The sequence below is a fragment of the Amia ocellicauda genome, chromosome 14, assembly GCF_036373705.1.
Source record: "Amia ocellicauda isolate fAmiCal2 chromosome 14, fAmiCal2.hap1, whole genome shotgun sequence".
NCBI lineage: Eukaryota > Metazoa > Chordata > Actinopteri > Amiiformes > Amiidae > Amia > Amia ocellicauda.
In genome coordinates, this window is record NC_089863.1 from 20338238 (window position 1) to 20361597 (window position 23360).

At 40.6% G+C, this 23360-nt stretch overlaps 1 protein-coding gene across 1 annotated transcript; it reads left to right on the plus strand.

The window, feature by feature from the left end:
- Nucleotides 1-759: 759 nt before the first annotated feature.
- Nucleotides 760-5659, plus strand: LOC136767782 (zinc finger protein 79-like). The gene is made up of 2 exons (XM_066721780.1): nt 760-1286; nt 2616-5659. The coding sequence occupies exons 1-2, from the start codon at nt 1001-1003 to the stop codon at nt 4025-4027; spliced, it is 1698 nt and encodes a 565-aa protein (XP_066577877.1). The 5' UTR covers nt 760-1000; the 3' UTR covers nt 4028-5659.
- The last annotated feature ends 17701 nt before the right edge of the window (nt 5660-23360 follow it).

Consider the following 23360-nt stretch of genomic DNA (forward strand, 5'->3'; position numbering starts at 1 on the left):
CATTCAGCGTGTTTGCCTTTGACCGAAAAAGTACCTACGCCGTCTTTTCTTGTCATCTGTCTCTGTATTTAATTAACATAATAATAATAATAATAATAATAATAATAATTTTGAAATATTGTTCGTTAATATCACCTCCTAGTTTTATAAGATATTATTTCAGTAATTAATGAATTGATAGTTGCCGAAACATTTTTTGGCAGAAATTTCTAATCATATATTTAAATCATGATTATATAATAATTGTATATTATCTATGTATTATAATTTCCTTGATACATAATTCCCAAATCGCACACTTGTTCCCTTCCCTTCTTCTGACAAGAAAAGACTGCGTAGGCAGGGTTCGAATTACCGGGGGGGATTGGGGGATTGAACCCCCCTAATTAAGACTTGCCCCGAAAGAGGCAAAAATAGAAGGGTGGGGAATATATCGTAACGTAAGCGGTCCCTGCTCTCACGGTTACTGACCGTCAACCCCCCCTTTTTACAATTCTTGCTGACTCTCGCGTTTGTCATTGTATAATTCGCGAAGGCGCTGAGGTGAGTCCCATTGAGCGCTTTTAGCTTCACCTGCACCCTCCTCACTCTAGTGCACTGTGACGTCAGCGCAACGTCACGCTAAGTGCACACTTGTCGAAGGGTGTAGGAGCGAGGGTGCGGTTTGCGACGCAGCCGGAGTTTTCCTTAGGTAACGGAGGGGACTCCTTACAATCCCACAATGCACCGCTTCGGCTAAAACGGAAGTTCCCATGTGAAATAGGCGGAAGTGACTCTTGTTTGGATCTTTGTTTACCGCGAACTTTGGGCGGGTCGTGTTTGTGCTTTAGTTCAGCGTGGGCAACAACAACAACAATAACAACAATTAGTTCAGGAGCTAAAACAAGTATCAACCGTGTTGTTGTTTTTTGTCTGTATTTTTGTAAAATTGTGGCTGATTAGAAAATAAAATGAATCCATGTTAATGGCATTTCTTCATTTTATTCTGTACTGAAGGCCAATGTCGGTGTCCGCGGCTCTGAGCGGCCGCCTGTCCTCGGCGCTGGCCGAGCTGATGAGAGCCGCCCTGTGTGAGATCTGGAAGGCGGTGGAAGAGACGGTGTCGGAGTCCCGGGTGGAAATAACCCGCAGACAGAGAGAAAACGAGGCGCTGAGGCGGAGGCTGCAGGAGCTCATGGTGGCGGGGGAGGCGGCTGTGTGTCACTGGAGCTCCGGAGCGGACGGGCCGCCTGTGCAGAGCCGAGGAGCCGGGAGGAGAGAGGGAGAGACCCGGGCAGCAGCGGACGGTAACTAACTAGCTTTAATTCATTGCTTGGTAATAAGTAGAATAGTCGGTCCAATAATTAACTTGCGCTTTGTACAGTATTCTAGAAACCCAGTAGGTAGTAAACATCTGCTAAAATATACTAGTAATATATATCTTTAAGTGCTGTTAATTCTTCACCAACGAAGTAACATTTTCGCTAATACGCATTTCATTGTGAAATCAAGTTCTCATTGACAGTGTTAACGGGGTGCGTTCTTGCAGCGCAACATTCTGTAGTATTGCACAGTACACTTCAATGGAATTACACAATTGTCATATCCAAAAACGCAATTAAATGCGAGCATAAACATTAACCCAGCTATTGGATTGCATAAGTATTCACCCCCCAAGGACTTTTTTGTTCTGTTACAATCGGCAATGAAAATAGATATTTGGATACTCTCCTTTGATTAACACCACATACACAGCACCTTGAGAAGCACATTTTTTTTTTATCGTTAAATAAAATGTAATTACACGTAACTGAACATGTTAGCTGCATAAATATTCACCCCCTTGGGTCTATATTGTTTAGAGCCACCTTTGGCAGCAATTAGTCTTCAAGCCCATTCTTCGTCTATTGCTCAGGTTCTCTCAAGTTGGATGGGCACTGTTGGTAAATGGCAGCTTTCAATGGATTTAACTGTGCTCTGGGGATGTTCAAAGTTTGGGATATTATTTTAAAGCCCAACCCTGACTGGAGCTTTTCCAGAACTTTCTCTTTGGCTTGTTTTGAATGCTCCTTGGTCTTCATAGTGTGGGTGTTTGGATATGTTTTTTGACATTAAAACTGGTTTCTTTATTCTGAAATCACGTGACACTTTAATTGCACACAGATGGACTGTATTCAACTAGTTATGTGACTCCTGAAGGCAATTGTTTGCGCCAAAGCTGATTTAGGAGTCATACAATGGGGGGTAAATACATATGCAATCAGTACATTTCTGTATTTTATTTGTAGTTAATAAATAAACATACAATTACAACATATACATGCAATACTTTGTGTAGACAGGAATTCCAAATGAAATACATTTTAGTTCCAGATTGTAACACTACAGAAAGTCCTTGTGGGGTGAATGTTCATGCAATCCACTGTAGACAAGGTGGCAGCAGCAGCAGCATTAATCTAAATAAAGAAATACTTTATTCCCAAACTAACTAACTACTTTGAAAATGTTATAGTTTATAATGTTTTGGTATGGATATATTTTACAAAAGTGCTTGGATGCTATTCTGACCTGTACTAGTGGCCTGTCCTCAGAGCTGCTGTTCTCAGTGCTGTTCTCCTGTCTTGATTCTCCCCCAGGAGCTGTAGAGGCCAGCGCTCTCCCTGACTCTGGGGAAAGGGCTCCCATTGAGCAGCAGCACTGTGAGCAGGAGTGGAGCTCCAGTCTGAGGCAGGACACAGAGCCCACAGATACTGAAGACAACCAGGGGCTGACTGAGCAGCACAAGAGCAGACAGAGTGAAAAGGAGCTCAAGGTCGAGGGACTGGAGTTTGACCACAGTACGGAGCCACAAGCTGAGGGTTTTACACAGGGACTTGGGGCTCTGGGATCAGAGTGTGGACAGAGCAGAGAACAGTGTGAACCTCTTCTGGTGTCTCATTACATTAAAACAGAGGATGATACACTGGAGTCTGAGGTCTACAAAATGGAGCCAAGTATGCAGACACCTTTCACATACACACTTGGAAATATAAAACCTGAGAATATTATAGAAACTGTGTGTAATCCGGAACTTGTGCTCCCTGTAGATGGACTGTCTAAACTAGAACCTGAGCTATCTGAACTAGAGTCTGAGCCCTGTGTAGATGGACAGTGTGACCCTCAGTCTGCTGCCCTGAGGAAGGAGCTCAGTGGAGGGAGTGATAGTACAGAGACGGTTCAGAGCTCATCATCACAGTACAGACAGCTGTGTCCGAGACCCTCCACCTCCCACACTCCCCCCTCAGAACGAGCTCAGAAACATCAGGGCTGCCATAGCTGCCCCCAGTGTGGCAAGAGATATAGTAAATTGTCAAGCTTGAAAAAACATCAAGACAACACACAACACAACACTTTAGAGAAACCATATTGCTGCTCCCATTGTGGAAAGCGCTTCTCTCAAGCAAGATACCTTCATACTCATCAGGCAGTTCACAAACGTGACCAAACATACTCCTGCTCCCAGTGTGGGAAGGGCTTCTCTCAAGCAAGATACCTTCAAGCTCATCAGAAAATTCACACGCGTAAAAAAACATACTGCTGCTCCCAGTGTGGGAAGAGTTTCCATCAGCCAGCACACCTTAGAATTCACCAGCTCAGTCACACAGGAGGGAAACCATGTCCCTGTTCCCAGTGTGGAAAGGGCTTCACTAGGCTAGCACCCCTTGAATCTCATCAGTTCATTCACACAGGAAATAAACCAGACAGTTGCTCTCAAAGTGGGGAGAGCTTTGGATATGCAAAAAGCCTTCAATCCCCCCAGCAGATTCACACAGGAGAGGGACCATGTTGCTGCTCCCAGTGTGGGAAGAGCTTTGGACGTTTAGATAGCCTTAAGACTCACCAGTGGGTTCACACAGGATATAAACTGTACTGCTGCTCCCAGTGTGGGAAAGAATTCACTCGGGCAAACAACCTAAAACGTCACCAGCAGGTTCACATGAGAAAGAGAGTGCTTAATAAAGATAAACAAGTAGAAGGGGAGCCCAGAAATATAAGCCAACACAAATAGAATCTAGACACCAGGGACCTATCAGGCTAAGTTGACTTGAGCTAAACAACTAACTGATATCCAGGATTTTTGGTTCTTCTCGGATTTAATTAGCTTGTTAACCTAAGACAGATTTCTCTAATTGAGGATAAGTGCGCATTCCTGTTTGGCTACAAAACGATGTTCAGTGGCGCATAAAAAAAATGATTTAGCGTTGGCAGAGGAGCGCGCTGTCTGTTTCAGTGCTACTGAACAGCACTAATTATGGAAGGCTATGAGGAAGAAAAGGACATTATATTGAATAAAGCCAATGAAGCCACAGCAGTAAAAGCCAGGGAAGAAGCCTGACAAACAATTGCAAATAAGTTAAATGCTTAAGTTTATTATTTTTTTTATTGCATCAATATCAATGATCCCAAAATACGGTAGTGTTTAATATAATTTATCCCAGACCTCTATCACAAATGCCTCGGTTCCACCGGCTTAAGCGCCGTGTCGTGCCATGCCGTGCCGGAGTCCCAGAGCATTTGTTTCAAAACCAGGCCGCTGTGAAGTCCGTCCCTCTTATGGGAGGAGCAGCGACTGTGGGTTTGGTTTGTGTTTGCGTTAAAAACAGAGACTGAGAACAACACTATGAGCGACACAGCCTGACGAGAGAGGACTTTTGTGTCTGTTTTATTCTTTGTGCTTTACATGATTGTAAACGGCGTAATAAATACACGTTTCTGTTAAGAGATGTTAGGAAGAGCTAAACGTGTAGAGACAACATTATATTCAGACAAGCATGTCCCCATAAGAATACGTTTCCATGTGCAACAATAATACTAAATATCAAATATGTATTGTTATTATTATCGTCATCATTTGTGCTAGTATATATGTATTTTAAACGGCACAGCTTGACTCCCTTAATTTATTACAGATTTGTAACTGCAAACAATACTTTTTGCTGCATTATTTATAATTTACTTATCAGACGTCCTTAACCAGGGCAAGTTACATTTGAAACGAAATACACGTTTCACTATTATTCATCCAGCTACAATAGAGCAGCTTTAATTGAACTAAAGTGCGCGTCTCAGTCATGACGTTTATGGACGCATTTATTAAACCAGTCCTTATGTTTTAGAGGGAAACCCAGATCTGCTGAATTTATTTATTCATTAATTTAACTTGTAAATGGACACACGTTAATTGAATCGTGTTCGCCTTCATACTGTAGCGATCCTGGCGGGTGTCTGTGTGAATGTGCCATTAGGGCAGCCCAAAGGTGGTGGGGGGTGTAAAAGTGTGTATGCAGGGTGGGTGAGTCAGTTCTGGGACTCTGTCTGCCTATTTGTGTTTGTGCATGAGTGTGAATGTGTGTTATGTGTGGGGCATTATTGTGTTGGGTTAGGGAGGGATATTTGTGGGTAAGTGTGTCTGTGTGGCTCCCCCCGTCTCGGGGTGGTACAGCCGGAGAGTGGTAATTGGACGGGAGGGAGTCGCCAGATAGGGGAATATATAAGGGCCTGGTGACGGGTTAGGGGTCGAGTTGAGCGGGAGTTTAATGAAGAGAAACATCGGTGTGGTTATAGAGAATCTGAAGGAAAAAGGGGGAAGAGAAGTACCTCGGAGACAGATTAATAAATCACAGTTTTTGCTTTGGAAAAACTCAGTGTCGAGTGCTTTATTTTATTAGGAACCTTTAAAGAGGCAAGGTCGCTACAATACTGATTGTCTCTGCGGATTGTCCTGCACACCATTCACAAAACACAGCCTGAAACACCATCCAGTTATTCATAAAATATGAATATCGGCTGCTACGATCCGATTGTTATCCTTCAGTATAGTCACGGCGCTGCACCGGTCCTATGAAATCCAAGTGTTTAATGCACTCGGATATTAACTGTAAGCAGTCATTGTTTCTGTACGTGGATTTCACTCCACGCTGCTAATAAAACTACTTTCTTCGTCATCGCACACGGCACTTGAGATTATATCTTCCGACACAATGTCTCTGATCTCTTCCCTGTCTGTCTACAAGTCAAACACACACCTCCGCTGCTGTGCATCATGTCGTCAGTGGGGACGGACGCGTCGAGCACCAGATTGTTAACCATCCACTAAACAGGGACGCGTCCGGCAATAGATATCTGTGCTGGCCAACATGTATACTGTATTCAAATATATATATATTAATAATTTAGCTATCTATATTATTTCTAGGCTGTTGGAAAATGAACTGTTTGACCTTGCTAACAGCCTATTTAAATGTAATGACTGGTTAGGCCTTTTTGAATTACAGTTCCTTAAAAGTGAGAAAGGTGGAGAAAGAAAGAATTGATGGATGAGAAGCTGGCTGTGAGTGTTAATTGGATGTTTTGTTGTCATGTCTACACATGAATACCAAGGTTTCAAGCATCTAGTGTTAAACTGGATCTGACTCTTTCTAGTCACAGGCTGGTCCCTGATGAATTAGGTGCAATAAACTTTTATTTTTGAAATGAAAATGTTCCCCTTACAATGTTTTAACACTCTAAAATGACACCCTTTTCCCACAACAATACTTACTGTCAAAAACTCAAAGGGGATATAATTCAACTAAATTATGGGAATAAGGGGGGGGGGGGGAAGCTACAAACATTATTCATACACTATAGTGCATGAATAATATTATCTACACAGTACTTAAGAAGAATAATACATTAAAATTTCTAAACCACATTGCACACTGCAGATTTGCTCAAATTTACGGCTCCACCTACAGCATAGAGTAACGTAACACTGTAAAAGTTGCGTAGCCACACAGAGGGTCTATCACTGTCAATGCATGACTGCAGTGGGTGGCATTATTGATGTTCGGTCCTAATACATCCACTAGATACATCATACCTTTTTAGAGCTCTGACCTAAAATCAGAAACAGTCGTAAAACCTAAGAATAATCGGAAACCCCAATTCCGACAGTTTGGGAAATGACATACAATGAGGCGAGTACCTATAATTAGCACACACACCATCCCAAAATCAAATCCGTTAGCCGACAGTTGCCGACAAAAATATATCTGCCTGTTTCAAGTGAAATCAAACACTTCGAAATAGGCAATATAACAGCATGCACTAAAATTAAACGCTGATGTGGGAGGAGTGAGTGTTTGATTGAGATGGAACCTAGTGTGCTTGGATGCTGCAATTTTAGAGAATGCAAGGGAAAATAGAAGAACTTAGTTTTTATATGTACACCCAACGAGAGTCAGCTGGCATGTTACACTGCTTGCACCCGTGATTAATATGTTAGACTTTTAAAATCGAAAGAGATTCCATTCACATTATGCATGCATGTAACCAATATCCTGGATTGGCCCATGACACCCACACCCCATATATTTGTCACATGTTGTATATTTCACAACATAGCTACAACCTGTCACAGCCATTAGACTGAAATAAACAACATAGTGGACAATGACGGCAATGATGCAGAGCCAGCTGATGTACATCCACCTGTATCCAGTGCAAACTCAAAGGTCAGGTAAAGCATCTGTCCATCATTGAGAATGACATCTCCTATCTGTGCCATATAACCATATAACAGCAGACGCTACAGTAGGGCTGTACTGGTAAACTTCATGCCACCTCACAATGGTGTCACGCCCTCAAGGTGATAATGTATCATCAATAACTGAATTTTAAAAAATATATATATGTATTTTTTGAAATTCTGAAGCCTCGCCATTTAGTGATGCAGTAAGGCCGCTGCACTGTAGTGCGGGAGATGGGGGTTCGATTCTTGCCGTGGCTGTTCTATGAGCAAGTGCTGTGAGAATAAACCGTCGTTCAAAAACTAGACACGCACTACAAGTGTTTTAGTCCGATTTGGCAATCCCCTTCAATCTGCACTATTCGTGAAGACAAGCAGCTTGTTTGGGCCCGTGCCTGCTGCCAATGGGAGTTGAGCTGATTGAGGGAAAAGAAATACAGGAAAAATAAACGACAGGAGTATTTGATTTTCAGGAGTATTTATTCAAATGCTTAAAATATAAATAGTTGTTTTGGGACAGATTATTTAAAAATACTCAAATACAGAGAAAATAATATTTCCAAATACAAATCCCAGTATTTGGTTCCTGAGATATTAAACATATTTTATGAGCTGTGATGTCACTTGGTACCCCATAAATGTCCAACTCACACCAAAAGTCTCTCTCATTTGTGCTATGTTTGTGCTGGTTTGTGCAGTATTTGTTTTCATCAGTGCAGTTATAGTTTTTTTAGATATTCATTTTTTCATCTGCAATGATTTCAGCTAGCACCCCAACATACTCCGAATCAATCCAAAGTGGTGTCATTACCATTATTGAAAAGCATGGAAGTTAGTTGTAGGCAAGGCAAGTTTGAAAGGACAAACCAACCGATTTGACATTTAACATTATTACTATGGGTTCACTACTACATCATAGGTGCAATTAATGCAAGTTAAGCTCTCTGTTTATCTTTGATATCAAAAGTGATTTGGCACAAGGGCTGGCATTTTTGCATTCTATATTAAGTAGGTCTTGTTCAATTCATATTAACTTGATAAAATACTGAAAATATGAACTATTGTAACTGTAATAACTGTAATAAAAGGGTGTCTTACCAATTTATGCTTCCGTCCCAGGAAATGTAACACTAACAGGCTAGCCAGATGCATTTAATAGTATTTTTATGTAATCTTGAGAAGGTGTGCATTTAAGTAAGAATTTAAATTCACACGCAGTATGACAGGAGTCATGATACTTGAAGACACGGGTCACTATGGTGCATATTGCACATACAGATGGGTGACAATAACAAATGCAGATGCCTCCAAACAGGTGCACTGCATGATGCAATTTTATTTTATTGTTTTTTGATTTGTCTGAGGCATTTTCAGTTAATTTCAATGTATTTGACCTTATTGTTTAATGGTTTTCATTTGGCAGTATTGCCTTTATCACAAGTTTATTGTTTGATTGATTTATGCACACGGTTACTTGAGTTTATGTATTTTGGTTTAATTTAAAATCACATTAAGATTTAGAATTGTCTTTTAATTTTTTTTTATCATAAGTATTACAATTTTGTAAGGTTTTAATTTTGAAATGTAAAATACTTTCCAATAAAACAGTATTTTACTAAAATAAATATCAGCCGCGGTTTACTGTCTCGATTTTTGTAAGTGTTACTGATGAGAACCGAAACTGAACCATGTTAATGGCATTTCTTCATTTTATTCTGCACTGAAGGCCAATGTCGGTGTCCGCGGCTCTGAGCGGCCGCCTGTCCTCGGCGCTGGCCGAGCTGATGAGAGCCGCCCTGTGTGAGATCTGGGAGGCGGTGGAAGAGACGAGCTGCGGACAGAGAGACGCGGAGCCCCGGGGAGCAGCCAGCGGTAACTGCCTTTACTCCATTGCGTGGTAATGAGCAGAGTCGTCGGTTCAAGAATTAACTTGCGCTTTGTATAATAGAAATCCAGTAGCTAATAAACATCTGCTAAGATATAGGCTACTACTAATAATGACAATGAACAAGATAACAAATAATGCTCTTAATTCTCCACCTAATTCTGAAGGAAGAGACAATTTCCCCAAATTTGCATTCCTTTGTGAAATTAAGTTCTCAGTCTCATTTACTCCGGTGTTAACTGGGTTTCTTGCGGGTCACCAATCTAATACTGCACAGTGCGCTTGCGTAAATGCGTTCTAATTGGATATCCGAAAATGCAATTAGATGCGAGTATAAACATTAACTGCGCTTTTCACGTTACATGGGATTCCGTAAGTTTTCACCCCCAATGACTTGTTCACATTTTGTAATGTTATAATATGGAATGAAACATTGTGAAGACTCTGTGTGAAGATTTTTTTTTGTACAATTGAATGATAGATTTGCTTCTCATCCCTAGGTAGTGGGAATGAGTTATTTTTCTAGTTATTGTTTTTGTATTCGTATCTATAGCACATGTATTATAATAAACGTCTTACTAGATTTATTTTTCTATCAACATTTAGACCAAGTGGATAGCTATAGTACAAATTCATCATTGCAAATAAACTAAACATTCTACTCTTGATTTTTTTGTCACACTAAAGAAAAAATAAAGCTGTCTTCAGAGCTGCTGTTCTCAGTGCTTTTATCTTGTCTTTTCTCCCCCAGGAGCTGTAGAGGCCAGCGCTCTCCCTGACTCTGGGGAAAGGGCTCCCATTGAGCAGCAGCACTGTGAGCAGGAGTGGAGCTCCAGTCTGAGGCAGGACACAGAGCCCACAGATACTGAAGACAACCAGGGCCTGACTGAGCAGCACAGGAGCAGACAGAGTGAGGAGGAGCTCAGGGGACTGGAGTCTGGACACAGGGCAGAGCCACAGACTGAGGATTTAACACAGGGACTCGGGGCACTGGGATCTGAGTGTGTACCCAGTGCAGCTGGTACTGAGCTGGACTCTAATGCAGCCCAGTGTGAACCCAGTGTGGCGTCTGTTCACATTAAGACAGAGGTCAATGAACTGGAGTTAAACACTGTGGTGTCTGATCACATTAAAATAGAGGACAATGAACACAAGGGGGAAGAACTGTACTACTGTGCAAAGTGTGGGATGAGCTTTAATGACACAACGTGTCTTAAAGTTCACCAGTGCATTCACACAGGAGAGAAACCATATTGTTGTTCCCAGTGTGGGAAGAGCTTCACCGAAGCAAAAAACCTTAAATCCCATCAGAAAATTCACACGGATGACCGACCATTCTGCTGCTCCCAATGTGGGAAGAGTTTCCATCACTCAACATGTCTTAAAACTCACCAACGTATTCACACAGGAGAGAAACCATATTGCTGTTCTCAGTGTGGAAAGCACTTCAGATATCTATCAAACTGTAAAATTCATCAGGTCAGTCACACAGGAGAGAAACCATATGTTTGCTCTCAATGTGGGAAGTGCTTTGGTTATGCAAGAAGCCTTAGAATTCACCAGCAGATTCATACAGGAGACGGATCATATTGCTGCTCCCAGTGTGAGAAGAGCTTCACTCGAGCAAGATGCCTAAAATGCCAGCTGGTTTACACAGGAGAGGGAGTGCTTAATAAAAGATAAACAAGTAGAAGGGGAGCCCAGAAATATAACCCAACATGATAGAGCCTAGTCACTAGGGGTGTGTTCTTCATTGACATTTCTCGGATTGAGCTAAAACACTAACTGATATCCAGGATTTTCTGTTTTTCCAACACTCATCTTACATTTAATTACCTCATTAGCTTAAGTCAGACTTCACATATCCAGGGTAAGTGCGCATTCCCATTTGGATACAAAATGACGCTCAGTGGATCAGAAACTATTACTTGGCGATGGCAGAAGACCATTCTGCCAATTTCAGTGCTTATTATGGAAGGGTATGAGTAGCTAAAGGATATCATATTGAATAAAGCTGTTGTGTCTGTAAAAGTCAGGGAAGAAGCCTGACAAACAATAAAAAAAAAATTAAATGCTTAAGGTTATTATTTTTGTATTGCATCAATGTCAATGACCCCAAAACGCAGTGGTGGTCAATGTAATTTATCTCAGACTTATACAGATATTACATAGATCTCCGTGCTGGCCAACATGTATACTGTATTAAAATATATATTTACCACTTAGCTGTCTATATCATCTCTAGGCTGTTGGAACATGTACTGTTTGATCTTGAATTACAGTTACAAGATTAGGAAAGTGGAGAAGGTAAAGGAATTGTTGGATAAGAAGCTGGCTGTGAGTGTGAAATTTAGTTTAATATATTTAGTTGTCATGTCTACACTTGAACATGAAGGTTTCAATCATATAGCATTAAACTGGATCTGATTATCTTTCTATGCACAGGCTGTACCCTGATGAATTTGGTGCAATAAACTTTTATTTTTGAATGGAAATTGTACCCCTGACTCTAAAACTCCTATTCCCGTCTCCAACCCTGATCCTGGAGAGCCACAATCCAGATAATTGTATATGTCACCCTAAGTCACCAATTACTAAATACTGGGAACACATGTGAGTTATTAATCAATTAAGCAAATCAACCAGGGAGCTCGTGCTCTGAGAGGCTGCAGGTATTCAGATAATTGCTGCAATGGTTTTTAAATTACTGAATGTACCAAACCAAAGCTTCACTGATCAGAATGAAATACTTCCAGGTGTTTATAGCTGTTAATAAATTGGTGATAGAAGGGTGACCTCCAAAACCTTCTGGATAGAGGTTCTCCAGGACCAGGGTTGAAAACCGCTGATTTACACAGTACTTATGATGATAATACATAACCATTTCTAAACCGCGTTGCACACTGCAGATTTGCTCAAATGTTCTGTGTCACCTACATTGTAGAGGAACGTACCACTGTGAAAGTAGCGCAGTCAATGCATGACTGCAGTGGGTGGCATTATTGATGTTTGGTCCTAATAAACTAGATAAATCATCCCTTGCTGACCAAACCTGCAATGCTCAAATAAATAATTTGTATGATTTAAAGGATCTTTAATCTCTAAGAATTCTTTCTCAACAACTAACATTGCTCCCATATCTTCTGGATCTCCTAGGAACAGCTCAGCCATTGTTGGGGGTGTGTCAACTGTCATTTAATTGGGCAGGATTCAATTATTATTATTATTCATTTATTTGCAGACACCCTTATTCAGGATGACTTACAAAACATAAGAACATTATAAAAGTGCAATACAGTGTATAATTATAGATGGTAACCCCAATTCCAATAGTTTCGGAAATTAGCATAGATACCATCCCAAAATCAAATCTGTTAGCACAGTGGTTTTCAAACCGGTCCTGGAGTACCCCCTGCCCTGCTGTTTTTGTTCCAATCCAGGATTTAATTGCTTAATTGAACCCTTAATTGACCTAACAAAGCAATACAATATTCAATTAAGTAACTAAGACCTAGGTTTGAACCAGTAGGGGGTACTCCAGGACCGGTTTGAAAACCCCTGTGTTAGCAGTTAGTTTCCCACAAAAATATCTGCATGTTTCAAGTTGTCATAGTGAAATCATACAGTTTGAAAGAGGCAATATAACAGCAGGCATTAAAATAAAACGCTGATGTGGGAGGAGTAGGTGTTTGATTGAAATGGGACATATAGTGTGCTTGGATTGCTGCAATTTCATAGAATGAAAGGGAAAACAACAGAACTTAGTCTTACCCCAAGATGGACACCCAGAATGAGTAATTCATGGCAGATTTTGTTTTTAAATTGGAGACCTGAAATGCACGATTCTGAGTCATTTTGAAATCAAGGAAATTCTACAGATTTGGACTCAAACATATCTTTGCTTCCCAACCACACATCACTATGCGGACACATCCGGCGAAAAATCACATATTGACTGACATTATTGAGCAAACTAGATGCGGTTGCTTGTGCTTGTCAATCAAAGAAATGTATTTCGGTGGAGCTCTGTAATTGAAATGAGTGAGGATGGACAATTTTCGATTTGTTCGTCTGATGGAAATACGGTCTTCATTGTAAATAAGCTGTTTCGGTCGCTGATGTAGGAGTTTATAGGCAAATGCAAGTCTCAAGCGTGTCTTCGCAGAAGCACTATACACAAGGAGAAAAATACTGCCAAGACTTTTACACGGATAAAAACATGGCAAAAAACGTATTTTATCGATGTATTGATGGATGGAATAAGCCCTTTTCCCCAAAACTTGTAAAACAAAAGCACAAACAATAACACAGCTTCTGTAATGAGGTGCCTGTTGAACCCCTAAAACACAAATATAATAAAACCGCTTCATTACACTACTAGATATAATGTTTTTCCACAAAACAATCACACACTGTTCCTGCAAAAAATGTGTCTGCATATGTCTGCAGGATATAACAAATAATTTTAGGATAGAAGTAGTAATAGTAGTAGGAAAAAGTAAGCAGCTTTAGCTGGAGTATAATATTTATAGGCTAGTCATAGTATGTAAGTTAGTATAGGCTAAATAAATGTAAGTTGATATTATTAGTAATAGTAGTTGTAATAACTGTAAATATTAATCATAATGTTCAGAAATAATGTGCTTTCAGAATATAAGTTATATTAGATAATGATAAACGTGAACTATGGCATGTTGCGCAAAATTGCGACTAGTGATTAATATGGAATAATAACAATACACATAATCCACCTAAGTTAATGTAGTATAATCATTATTAGTAGTATAAGTATTATATAATACAATATTATATGTGAATATCAAGGAATATAGGATATTTCGACCGCAATGCTGAGACAGTAGCTGCGCTGAAATCGCCCACTTCACTCATTCCCTGTCCGACAGTGAGTGGCAGCGAGGGACCGAAATGAGCCAGCGATTCCAGACGCTGACGTCATTTCCCTGCGTCAGAACGTCTCACCTGTGTGGCTTCATGAATCTTATCATCTCTGTAATATATACAAATATATATACACTTTTATAATATGCAGTTCAGTGTTTTACTGTGCATACCCCTGGCAAACTGTGTTTTATTTTTTCATTTTATACATATTATACAAAATTGTAGACAAGAAAACTACCAACAAAAACTAGTGCACGAGCAATGTGTTTTTGCACTCTGACATCGGTGTTGGATTCTGGGAAATAGGGGTCGGGGAGTGTACCTCGTATGTACCCTCGAAATCAGACTGCATTGTGGGTAAGAATGAGTGAACAAATGTAGGGAACGAGATGTAGGGAATGAATTCGGACACACTACAAAATGGCCGCCACCCGAAATAGTGCACCGTGTAGTGGACACAGCTTGGGAGGCGGAGTTTGAGTGTTAAATTAAAAAATAAATCTGCGAACCGTGACCGCTGATTGGATATGCAAATTACAGCTCGATGATGATTGGCTACTGAGCTACATCTTGGAATGTCTGTATATATAATAGGAGTGTGAAGTGAGCAGCGTTAAGCAACATTAGTGGCTTCCAGAGGTAAAACCGACTTCCGGTGAAGCTTATATTTTTTAAAATAAAAGTATTTCTGTTATCTGTCAATCAAAAATATCCACTTTTACAGTAATATAAATACTAGACAGTCTTCCCTTCATTCCCACTCTTAATGAATCATTTAAGACAAGCAAAGATGTGACTTAGAGCAGAGCAGTGACTTCAATAAGCATTTTGTTAAAGATTATTATAAGCATTATAATCATTTAATATATGTGTACCTTGACTTTTCATAGTTTTTTGTATTGTATAATTGCACTTTCTATCAGGTAAATATTTAAAAAAGTTTTTTATAATGTTATGTTGCTGTTGATCAAATATGAAATGATGGAATGTGTACAAAATAAATAAATATAGATGTTATTGATGTAATGTGTTATACAACAGTCAGAAGTGGAGATATTTATATTTAGACCTGTTATGTATCTTGACCTATTCCAAACAATCTTCCGCGAGGTGTCTGTCTTATCATAGCCTATATCAGACTAGGCTATATATATTAATTGTTGGGAAATTTGTCTAAGTGTGAATTTTGTGCAAAACTGCCGAGACCCTTCCCTTCCTTGACAATTACGTGTACATTGTGTAATCTGCTTTGCCTTAATAAGCAATGCAGGACCACGGACACCATGCTGAAGAAGGCTTAGTTTTCAGACTCCTGAGGGAGCGCAAGTCTATGGAAGATGTGGAGGAGGTGGAGCTGGTGAATGCCTATATGACTGACTTGCTATGAGAAGGGGCAAAGGCCATGGGGATGTCCCTTGCAGCCATGGTAGCAGCCAGACACCATCTGTGGTTGATGCAGGCTAAGCTCCAGGACAAGGAGAAGTCTGTCCTCCTCGATGTACCCTGGGTCAGCCATTCACTGAGACGGTGGACCTCTGTATCGAATGATCGGCAAAGGCGAAGGAGACAGTGTCCAAATACGCTGATCTCCAACAGGCTAGATGGCAGCCACAGCAACCCATGGATAAGCCCTCCAATTTCACTCTGCTCCTCCACCTTCAGGGGGGTGCTGATCACTACTGTCGGATGTCCTGAAAGGGCTCCAGCTCTCTCTCAGGAGATTGCGGTGATGCTGGAGAAACGAGTGATAGGACTAGTGGCTGACGAAGACTCTCAAGCAGGTTTCTACTTGGGGTACTTCCTGTTGCCAAAAGAAGGTTGGAAGCTTCAGGACCATTCTCGATCTGAGGGGCCTCAACATGTTTCTGAAGAAAAGACACTTCTGCATGTTGACTGTGCAGCATATCCTCCAGTCTGTCCGGCCAGGCGACTGGCACTGCACCACTTTCGCCACGGTCTGGCAGACAGACACGTCCTGGTTCGGATGGACAACACGTCTGTGGTGGCCTACATCAACCACCAGGGAGGCCTACACTCCCCCAGACTACATCGTGTGGCATGCAGACTTCTCCTGTGGGTGCAAGACAATCTCCGCTCCATACAGGCAATACACCTCCCAGGTGTGTCCAATACAGCGGCGGACATTCTCTCCAGAGGAGGTCCGGACAGCTCAGAGTGGAGACTGAATCCTCAGGTGGTGCAGTAGATCTGGGAGAGGCTGGGACAAGCTCGGGTTGACCACTTTTCTGCACAGGCAACAACCCACTGTCCTCTGTGGTTCTCCTCTCTTCATTCAGTCGCATTTGCAGGTTATTAATCTCTACTGTCAGCTCTCTTAAATTCCGTGATATGACCCGCTTCTCCGCTTCCTGCACTTGTCTCTGTGAAGTCATGCTCTTTTGAAACTCATTCCATTCGGCCTCATACTGTCATCGTACAATGTTTTTCTCCCTTTCAATCGTGTCTCTGCACATAATCCTCCTGGAACTCAGACAAAGCTTTTTCTGCCATTTGAAAGGCGTGATTAGTGTAGTAGGGGTTGTATATAACTTAATGACTTACTTTCTCCATTTACCATACTATTTATGGTTCTATAAACACATGCTTTTATATTTTTGTTTTGTTTTTTGTTTTTAGTCTTTTTTTTTCTTTTTCTACACTGTTAGAAAAATAGGTACACATCTGTACCAAAGAAGGTACAAATGCTTGTCACTCCAGTGGTACCTTTTCAAAATGTTTGCATTTATATAACTTGTATATAACTTAATGACTTACTTTCTCCATTTACCATACTATTTATGGTTCTATAAACACGTGCTTTTATATTATCACAGGCAAATCAGATGTTAAACAGTATTTAGCGCTTATTAATACAGTCCTTTTTTTTGTTTGTTTGTTTTAAGTCTTTTTTTTTTTTTTTCAAGGTACTATATAAGCACCCTTATTTGGGGCCCCGGTGAAGACATGGTGATGCACCTCGTGTGTGATAGGTATGTGTGTCAAACAGCCCCGGGGTGTCAACCACTGAAACTGTTCTCCCATTGACCATGCCTTTAATCTTCTCGCACCCCTTTGTTACCGAGGTCATGCTCATCTCAGACTCAAACACGGTTTTCCCAAAGATTGTGTTTCCAATGGCACTTTTTCCAGACCCTGTTTTTCCAACCAAAACAATCCTCAGCTCTTCTTGATGGACCTTTCCCACCATGTTGCGGGAAGCAGGAAGTGAGCCCTCGAAGTCATATTGCCCACCTTTCTCTGGGGTAAAAACAGACAAGAGATCTCACCTTTCTTGTTACGACCACAAAAGCGCTCACCACTAAGAACGCAGAGCCGCACGCATCGTAAACATAAACAAACAAAGCCAAAAAGCAGATTAAAGCAGAGTCGCTTCTAACAATACAGAAGTGTAGATCACTACACTTTTATTCCACAGCTTAATCAGGATAACACAAATGTGAGGTCTAATACAGTATAATAAAGGCATTCCCTCTATCTAACAAGATGATCTATAATATGGCAGGGCGGAAGGGGAGTAAAAGAAACAAATGAAGGGGTTGCATTACTCACCGCCCTGCCATGGGAAGCCAAAAAGAAGAGACAGAATGTTTTTAAAGGGAGAACAAAGAAAACAAAACACAGAAACTCCAAACAAAGCAAACAATCACACACAGACGAAGCGTGTTTGAGGGAGCTTTCCTTAGTGCAAGAACTTGGAGACTTTATAGGTCCGGTGATGTCACATCCATCGTCATCAGGGGTAGTGCACCAGGAACTCCACCCACAACAATCTGCTCAAGGCAATAATGAGAGGGGGGCATAACAGCCCCAGCCATAAGACATTACATAATCCGTCAAAATACAGGATTAATGAATGTTAAAAAGGTGTAAAAAGTACAGGGCATGTCATTGTTCCATCAGGACAAGACACATCAGGAGGTCATCGGCCCAACCAAGAAGCAAAACCCCAGCAGGGCAGGTGCAGAAGGAACAGTCTTGGCACCGTTTTGGGTTCTGACCGCAGCCAAAAATATGACAATGTCCAAAACAACAACAAAACAAAAAACAAGCCATTACAAAAATTCAAGTCCAAGTCTCCTTATGAATAGGTCAGAGATGAAGCAGCAGGAACCCACTGCAACATCAGATATTCAGGAACAGGAAAGGGCATCAGCAAGAATGTTATCACGCCCTTTAATGTGCTGAACAACAAGAGGAAACGTTTGTAAGAAGAGACTCCACTGCAGCAGTGGTTGGTTAGTATGGCCAAGTCTTTGCAAAACATTAAAGTATTGTGATCAGTATAAATCAAAATCAAACTGCACCCGCTCAAGTAGATTTCAAATTGCTTAATAGCAAAAACCGAAAACTAGGACTAAAACGAATAACTCAATCATTTCTCTGATGCTTGTCAAATGTCTTGGAAAAGAAGCAGACAGGATGCTCAACCCCACATGAAAATACCCCCCTTAAAATACACGCATGACAAAAATTTGGGGATTGGGGAAAAATGACACTGTTTGAAGGGATAGTGTGTTAATCTTTTCACGTCTGTTCAACCTGAAACGTACATTTCGACGTGGATAAATCGTTGCCAAAACCAGTTTGAATAGCAGTTCAAGATTTCAACCACGAAATGATGTTGAAACGATGTTGAGTGCCCGCTGGGTTATCAGGACTCGTATGGGACTATTATTATTATTATTATTATTATTATTATTATTATTATTATTATTATTATTATTATTTCCTGGCAGACGCCCTAATCCAGGGCGATTTATAACATAAATGCAATATAAAGTGCAAAAATACAGTTAAGTGCAAGGCATCATTGTTTCAGGACAGGACTATGTTTCTAACATAGAAATGTGGGTCCTTATAGATTTCATATACCTAAATTGCCCCCCTTTTGAATATTTAAAATATATGGGATTTTTGTCTTCATATATTATAGCCTGTATGTATTTCTTTCACATGTGGAACATATATTGTAGAAATCAGCCTCTACAACCGTGTATTTGCAATCTATAAAATCAAAATATGCATAACAGATTAAAAAATACGGAGCCAATTTGGGCATATGAGAAGCAGGAGCACATATTGTAAGTCACCCTGGATAAGGGTGTCAGCTAAGAAATCACGTAATAATAATAATAATAATAATAATAATAATAATAAAAGTTGTGTTGTTCGTGTGCGTGTCTCACAGGCAGCACCTCCTCCTCAGACTAAGTTTCGTTTTTCCAAGAAGACGTTGGCAAAACGCCCGTCACTGCAGTTCAGACAGGCTGTTTGTCAGTCAACACCAACTTCAACCCGGACACGGCGCTCACACTGAAGAGGAGACACGAAACTGCGCAAAAGTGTGACAGCAAACATTTCCACATCTGTGACTGAAATTAATTAACAAAAAAACTCGGCTGTTTTCCCGGGGTGAAAAACTGTACGTGGTCATATTGCAATCACCCCTCAAAAGCACAGAAAAGGCATTTTAATAATGATGATGATGATGATGATGATAACAATAATACAAGCCTGATAGTGATGATGATGACACGCACCTTGTCCCTGGCCGCGGTGCCCTGCTGCCCATGCCATGGCTCTGTCTGCGGCTCGCAGGTGTGTTACTGTCCTCAAACTGCGAGATCTGTGGCACTGCTGACACACTGCGACCTTTTCTTCCCTTTGCTAGTGTGTGAGGACAATTGCCTAATGTCGATTTACTTTTGAAACCCGACGGCTGCTGAACTGAACTCTTCACTGGTCCCAAAACCAGCAGCACCACCCCACCCCCAGAGCCAGCCTGGGACACCTCCAGCCCGCCCCTCACACAGCCGCTCACTTGTTTCCTCCTCCACCCTCTTTGAAGCCAGCAGGGGCTTCGTCTGCCTTAACTGCATATCACCCAGCCCTGTATTGAACTCGGGGGGTGGGCGGGAGCACCCTTGTGTCAGTGGTGTGCCTGGTGTCCCTGAGAAATCCCTGGGTGCTCCTCATCTTTTCCTTAATTAATTCTAGATTGGGCCTTGCTCTTTCAGCCTCAGCTGCCATTGCTCCGATATGGCCTGCAATACTCTGCTCATCCTCTCCCAAGTCACTGGCCTCTCCTCTTGACTGTAATAAACAATTCAAATTCACAACTTCAAACAATGTTCAAAATGTTCAATCCAGCATGTACAGATTAAGTAAAGTTATAATAATGATAATTATAATTAAAATGAATAAACATTTATCGTTTCAATTTTCAGCTTCCACATGCTCATTCCATTCAAAATATCATGTAATAACAATGCCATGTAGCATACGTACGACTAGCCTGCAAGTTCGCTTGAGTGTCACTGGCTCATGGCTGCATGATTACCGCTTTCGACCTGATCCGGCCACTTTGAATTTATTTTTCATTTTTTGCACTTCTATTTCATTTACAAGAGGCTGTCTCTCCTTCTTACATTTATTTTTTAAAGATTCATGAAGTGCATCCTATTAGAGAAAATAAATACATAAAAATGCAGTAGATTACAAGTTCATTGTTTCAATGAACAAAAACGAGAACTTTAACTTTAAGCATTTTACCTACTAAGGATTATAAGAACATAAGAACATAAGAAAGTTTACAATCGAGAGGAGGCCATTTGCCCCATCGTACTCGTTTGGTGTCCATTAATAACTAAGTGATCCAAGGATCCTATCCAGTCTATTTTTAAATGTTCCCAAATTTTCAGCTTCAACCACATCGCTGGGGAGTTTGTTCAGATTGTGACGCCTCTCTGTGTGAAGAAGTGTCTCCTGTTTTCCGTTTTGAATGCCTTGAAGCCCAATTTCCATTTGTGTCCCCGGGTGCGTGTGTCCCTGCTGATCTGGAAAAGCTCCTCTGGTTTGATGTGGTCGATGCCTTTCATGATTTTGAAGACTTGGATCAAGTCCCCACGTAGTCTCCTCTGTTCCAGGGTGAAAAGGTTCAGTTCCCTCAGTCTCTCAGTAGGACTTTCCCTTCAGACCTGGAATAAGTCTGGTTGCTCTCCTCTGAACTGCCTCTAGAGCAGCGATATCTTTATTGAAGTGTGGAGCCCAGAACTGTCCACAGTATCCAGATGAGCTCTAACTAGTGCATTGTACAGTCTGAACATCACTGCCCTTGTTCTCAATTCTACACTTTTGGCAATATACCCTAACATCCTGTTTGTCTTTTTTATTGCTTCCCCACATTGTTTGGATGGAGAAAGTGAGGAGTCCACATAGACTCCTAGGTCTTTCTCATGCGTTACTTCATCTAGTTCTGTTCCTCCCATAGTGTAATTATAGTGGACATTTTTGTTACCTGCATGTATTACCTTGCACTTGTCCACATTGAATTTCATCTGCCAGGTGTCAGCCCTCAACTGAATATTATCTAAGTCCCTCTGAATAACCTGTGCTGCTGAGATTGTATCTGCTGAGCCACCTATTTTAGTATCATCTTAATCATTAATATAGATTAATTAATACCATTAATATAGATTAGAAAAAGCACAGGCCCCTCACTCCAGTTAGAAGCAACTCCTCTAATTGACACCTTCTATTTCCAATCTCCAAGAATATGGTTTTCATTAAGATGCTCCTCTATTTTTTGTCTAATCATTTTTTCCAACATTTCACAAGTGATGCAGGTGAGACTGATTGGTCTGTAATTTCCTGGCTCAGTTTTTAAAATAATTTCCCTAATTTCTTGAAGTATCATTGGAAATATACCATCTAGCCCAGGTAGGGATGCACGATATTGGATTTTTGCAGATATTCGATATGCTGATATTTTCAAACCAATGTTGGCCTATTGCCCATGCTGATATATATGAAGAGAACACCAAGTCTCTCCTGTACTAGAATTAACCTGTTACTCTTATTGTGATGGCCTACTTGTTGTAGATACAGACATAAAACATTTCCTTTGATTCTACCCTTAATGTATCCTTATACAAAATGTAGACATTCACTCATGAAAAATAAGGAAATCATTTCAACTTGGACTAGATGTAAAATATGCCACATTTATTTTTTAAGTATCATTTTCAAATAAAAATGTAAATCTCATCCCACTTGAACAGGTTGATATGATGCTTCCCTGAGACAATTCTGACAAAGCAGTTGACATAGTACAGAAAAACACATTGTTCTCAAGTGCACAAAATAAACGCAGCTGTAGTCCTGTAGACCTAAAACTTCAGTCCTTAGGACCCACTTTAACATATACTGAATGAGGCTGGAAAAAAACTTCAGCTGACTAGTAGGCCTATTGGTTCTACTTAAAACTGTAAAAACTTAAACCAAGCTCCATATGCCCTTTTCTGTGAGCCACTAACAGCACTGTCTCAATGGGCCTGGTTGACTTTCCTGGGAATTGTGGCTTCACCCAGGTATGTGTGGACCTACAAAGTAACAGAAATAGCAGCTACTTTCAGTTTTTAGGCCAATTCAGATCAGTCGATTGGAATAATGTAAAGATAACCCAGCACTGCTCAATCACTTCACCCTATTACACAGATGAATTGATTAACAGTAGTATGTATTTGGTCTTATTCCAGAAGTTCATGCGATAGTTAAACCCCCTCTTATTATGGACAAAGACTAGTACTTGATTGTGTTCATGACTCAGAATAAAGTATTGATGGAGGATATTATGGTACAAGCCTAAATTCAGTTTTTTATGTAATGCCCTAAAATACCAATGTATTTCACCTTTTGTACTTGACTGAATTAACTGAATGCACATGATGCCTACAAAAGGGTCTTAAACTACTAAAATAAAATAAGCTGAATCATTCAATCTATATATTATGAAAGATGGTCATTTAGTTTATATTTTAGATATATTACACGTTCCTTACACATTTATATCACATCCCTCGTTTCATGTTTGTCTGAAACAGCAGTGATGTGCTTTCATTCTTGTAATGTGATTCTTATTTTGCGCTTTTAGCTCTTAAACACCAGCGATATTTAAATTGTCGATCTCGACTCCTGCCTATGTCAACACACAATCTAAAATGTCAGCTGGAAAAGGCTTTACAT

What these genes read in the sequence shown, in the direction of transcription:
- LOC136767782 (XM_066721780.1), top strand. Translation starts at nt 1,001, where the DNA reads ATGTCGGTGTCCGCGGCTCTGAGCGGCCGCCTGTCCTCGGCGCTGGCC. An exon ending in GACCCGGGCAGCAGCGGACG is followed by an intron (nt 1,287 to 2,615) that starts GTAACTAACTAG and finishes ATTCTCCCCCAG; the next exon opens with GAGCTGTAGAGGCCAGCGCT.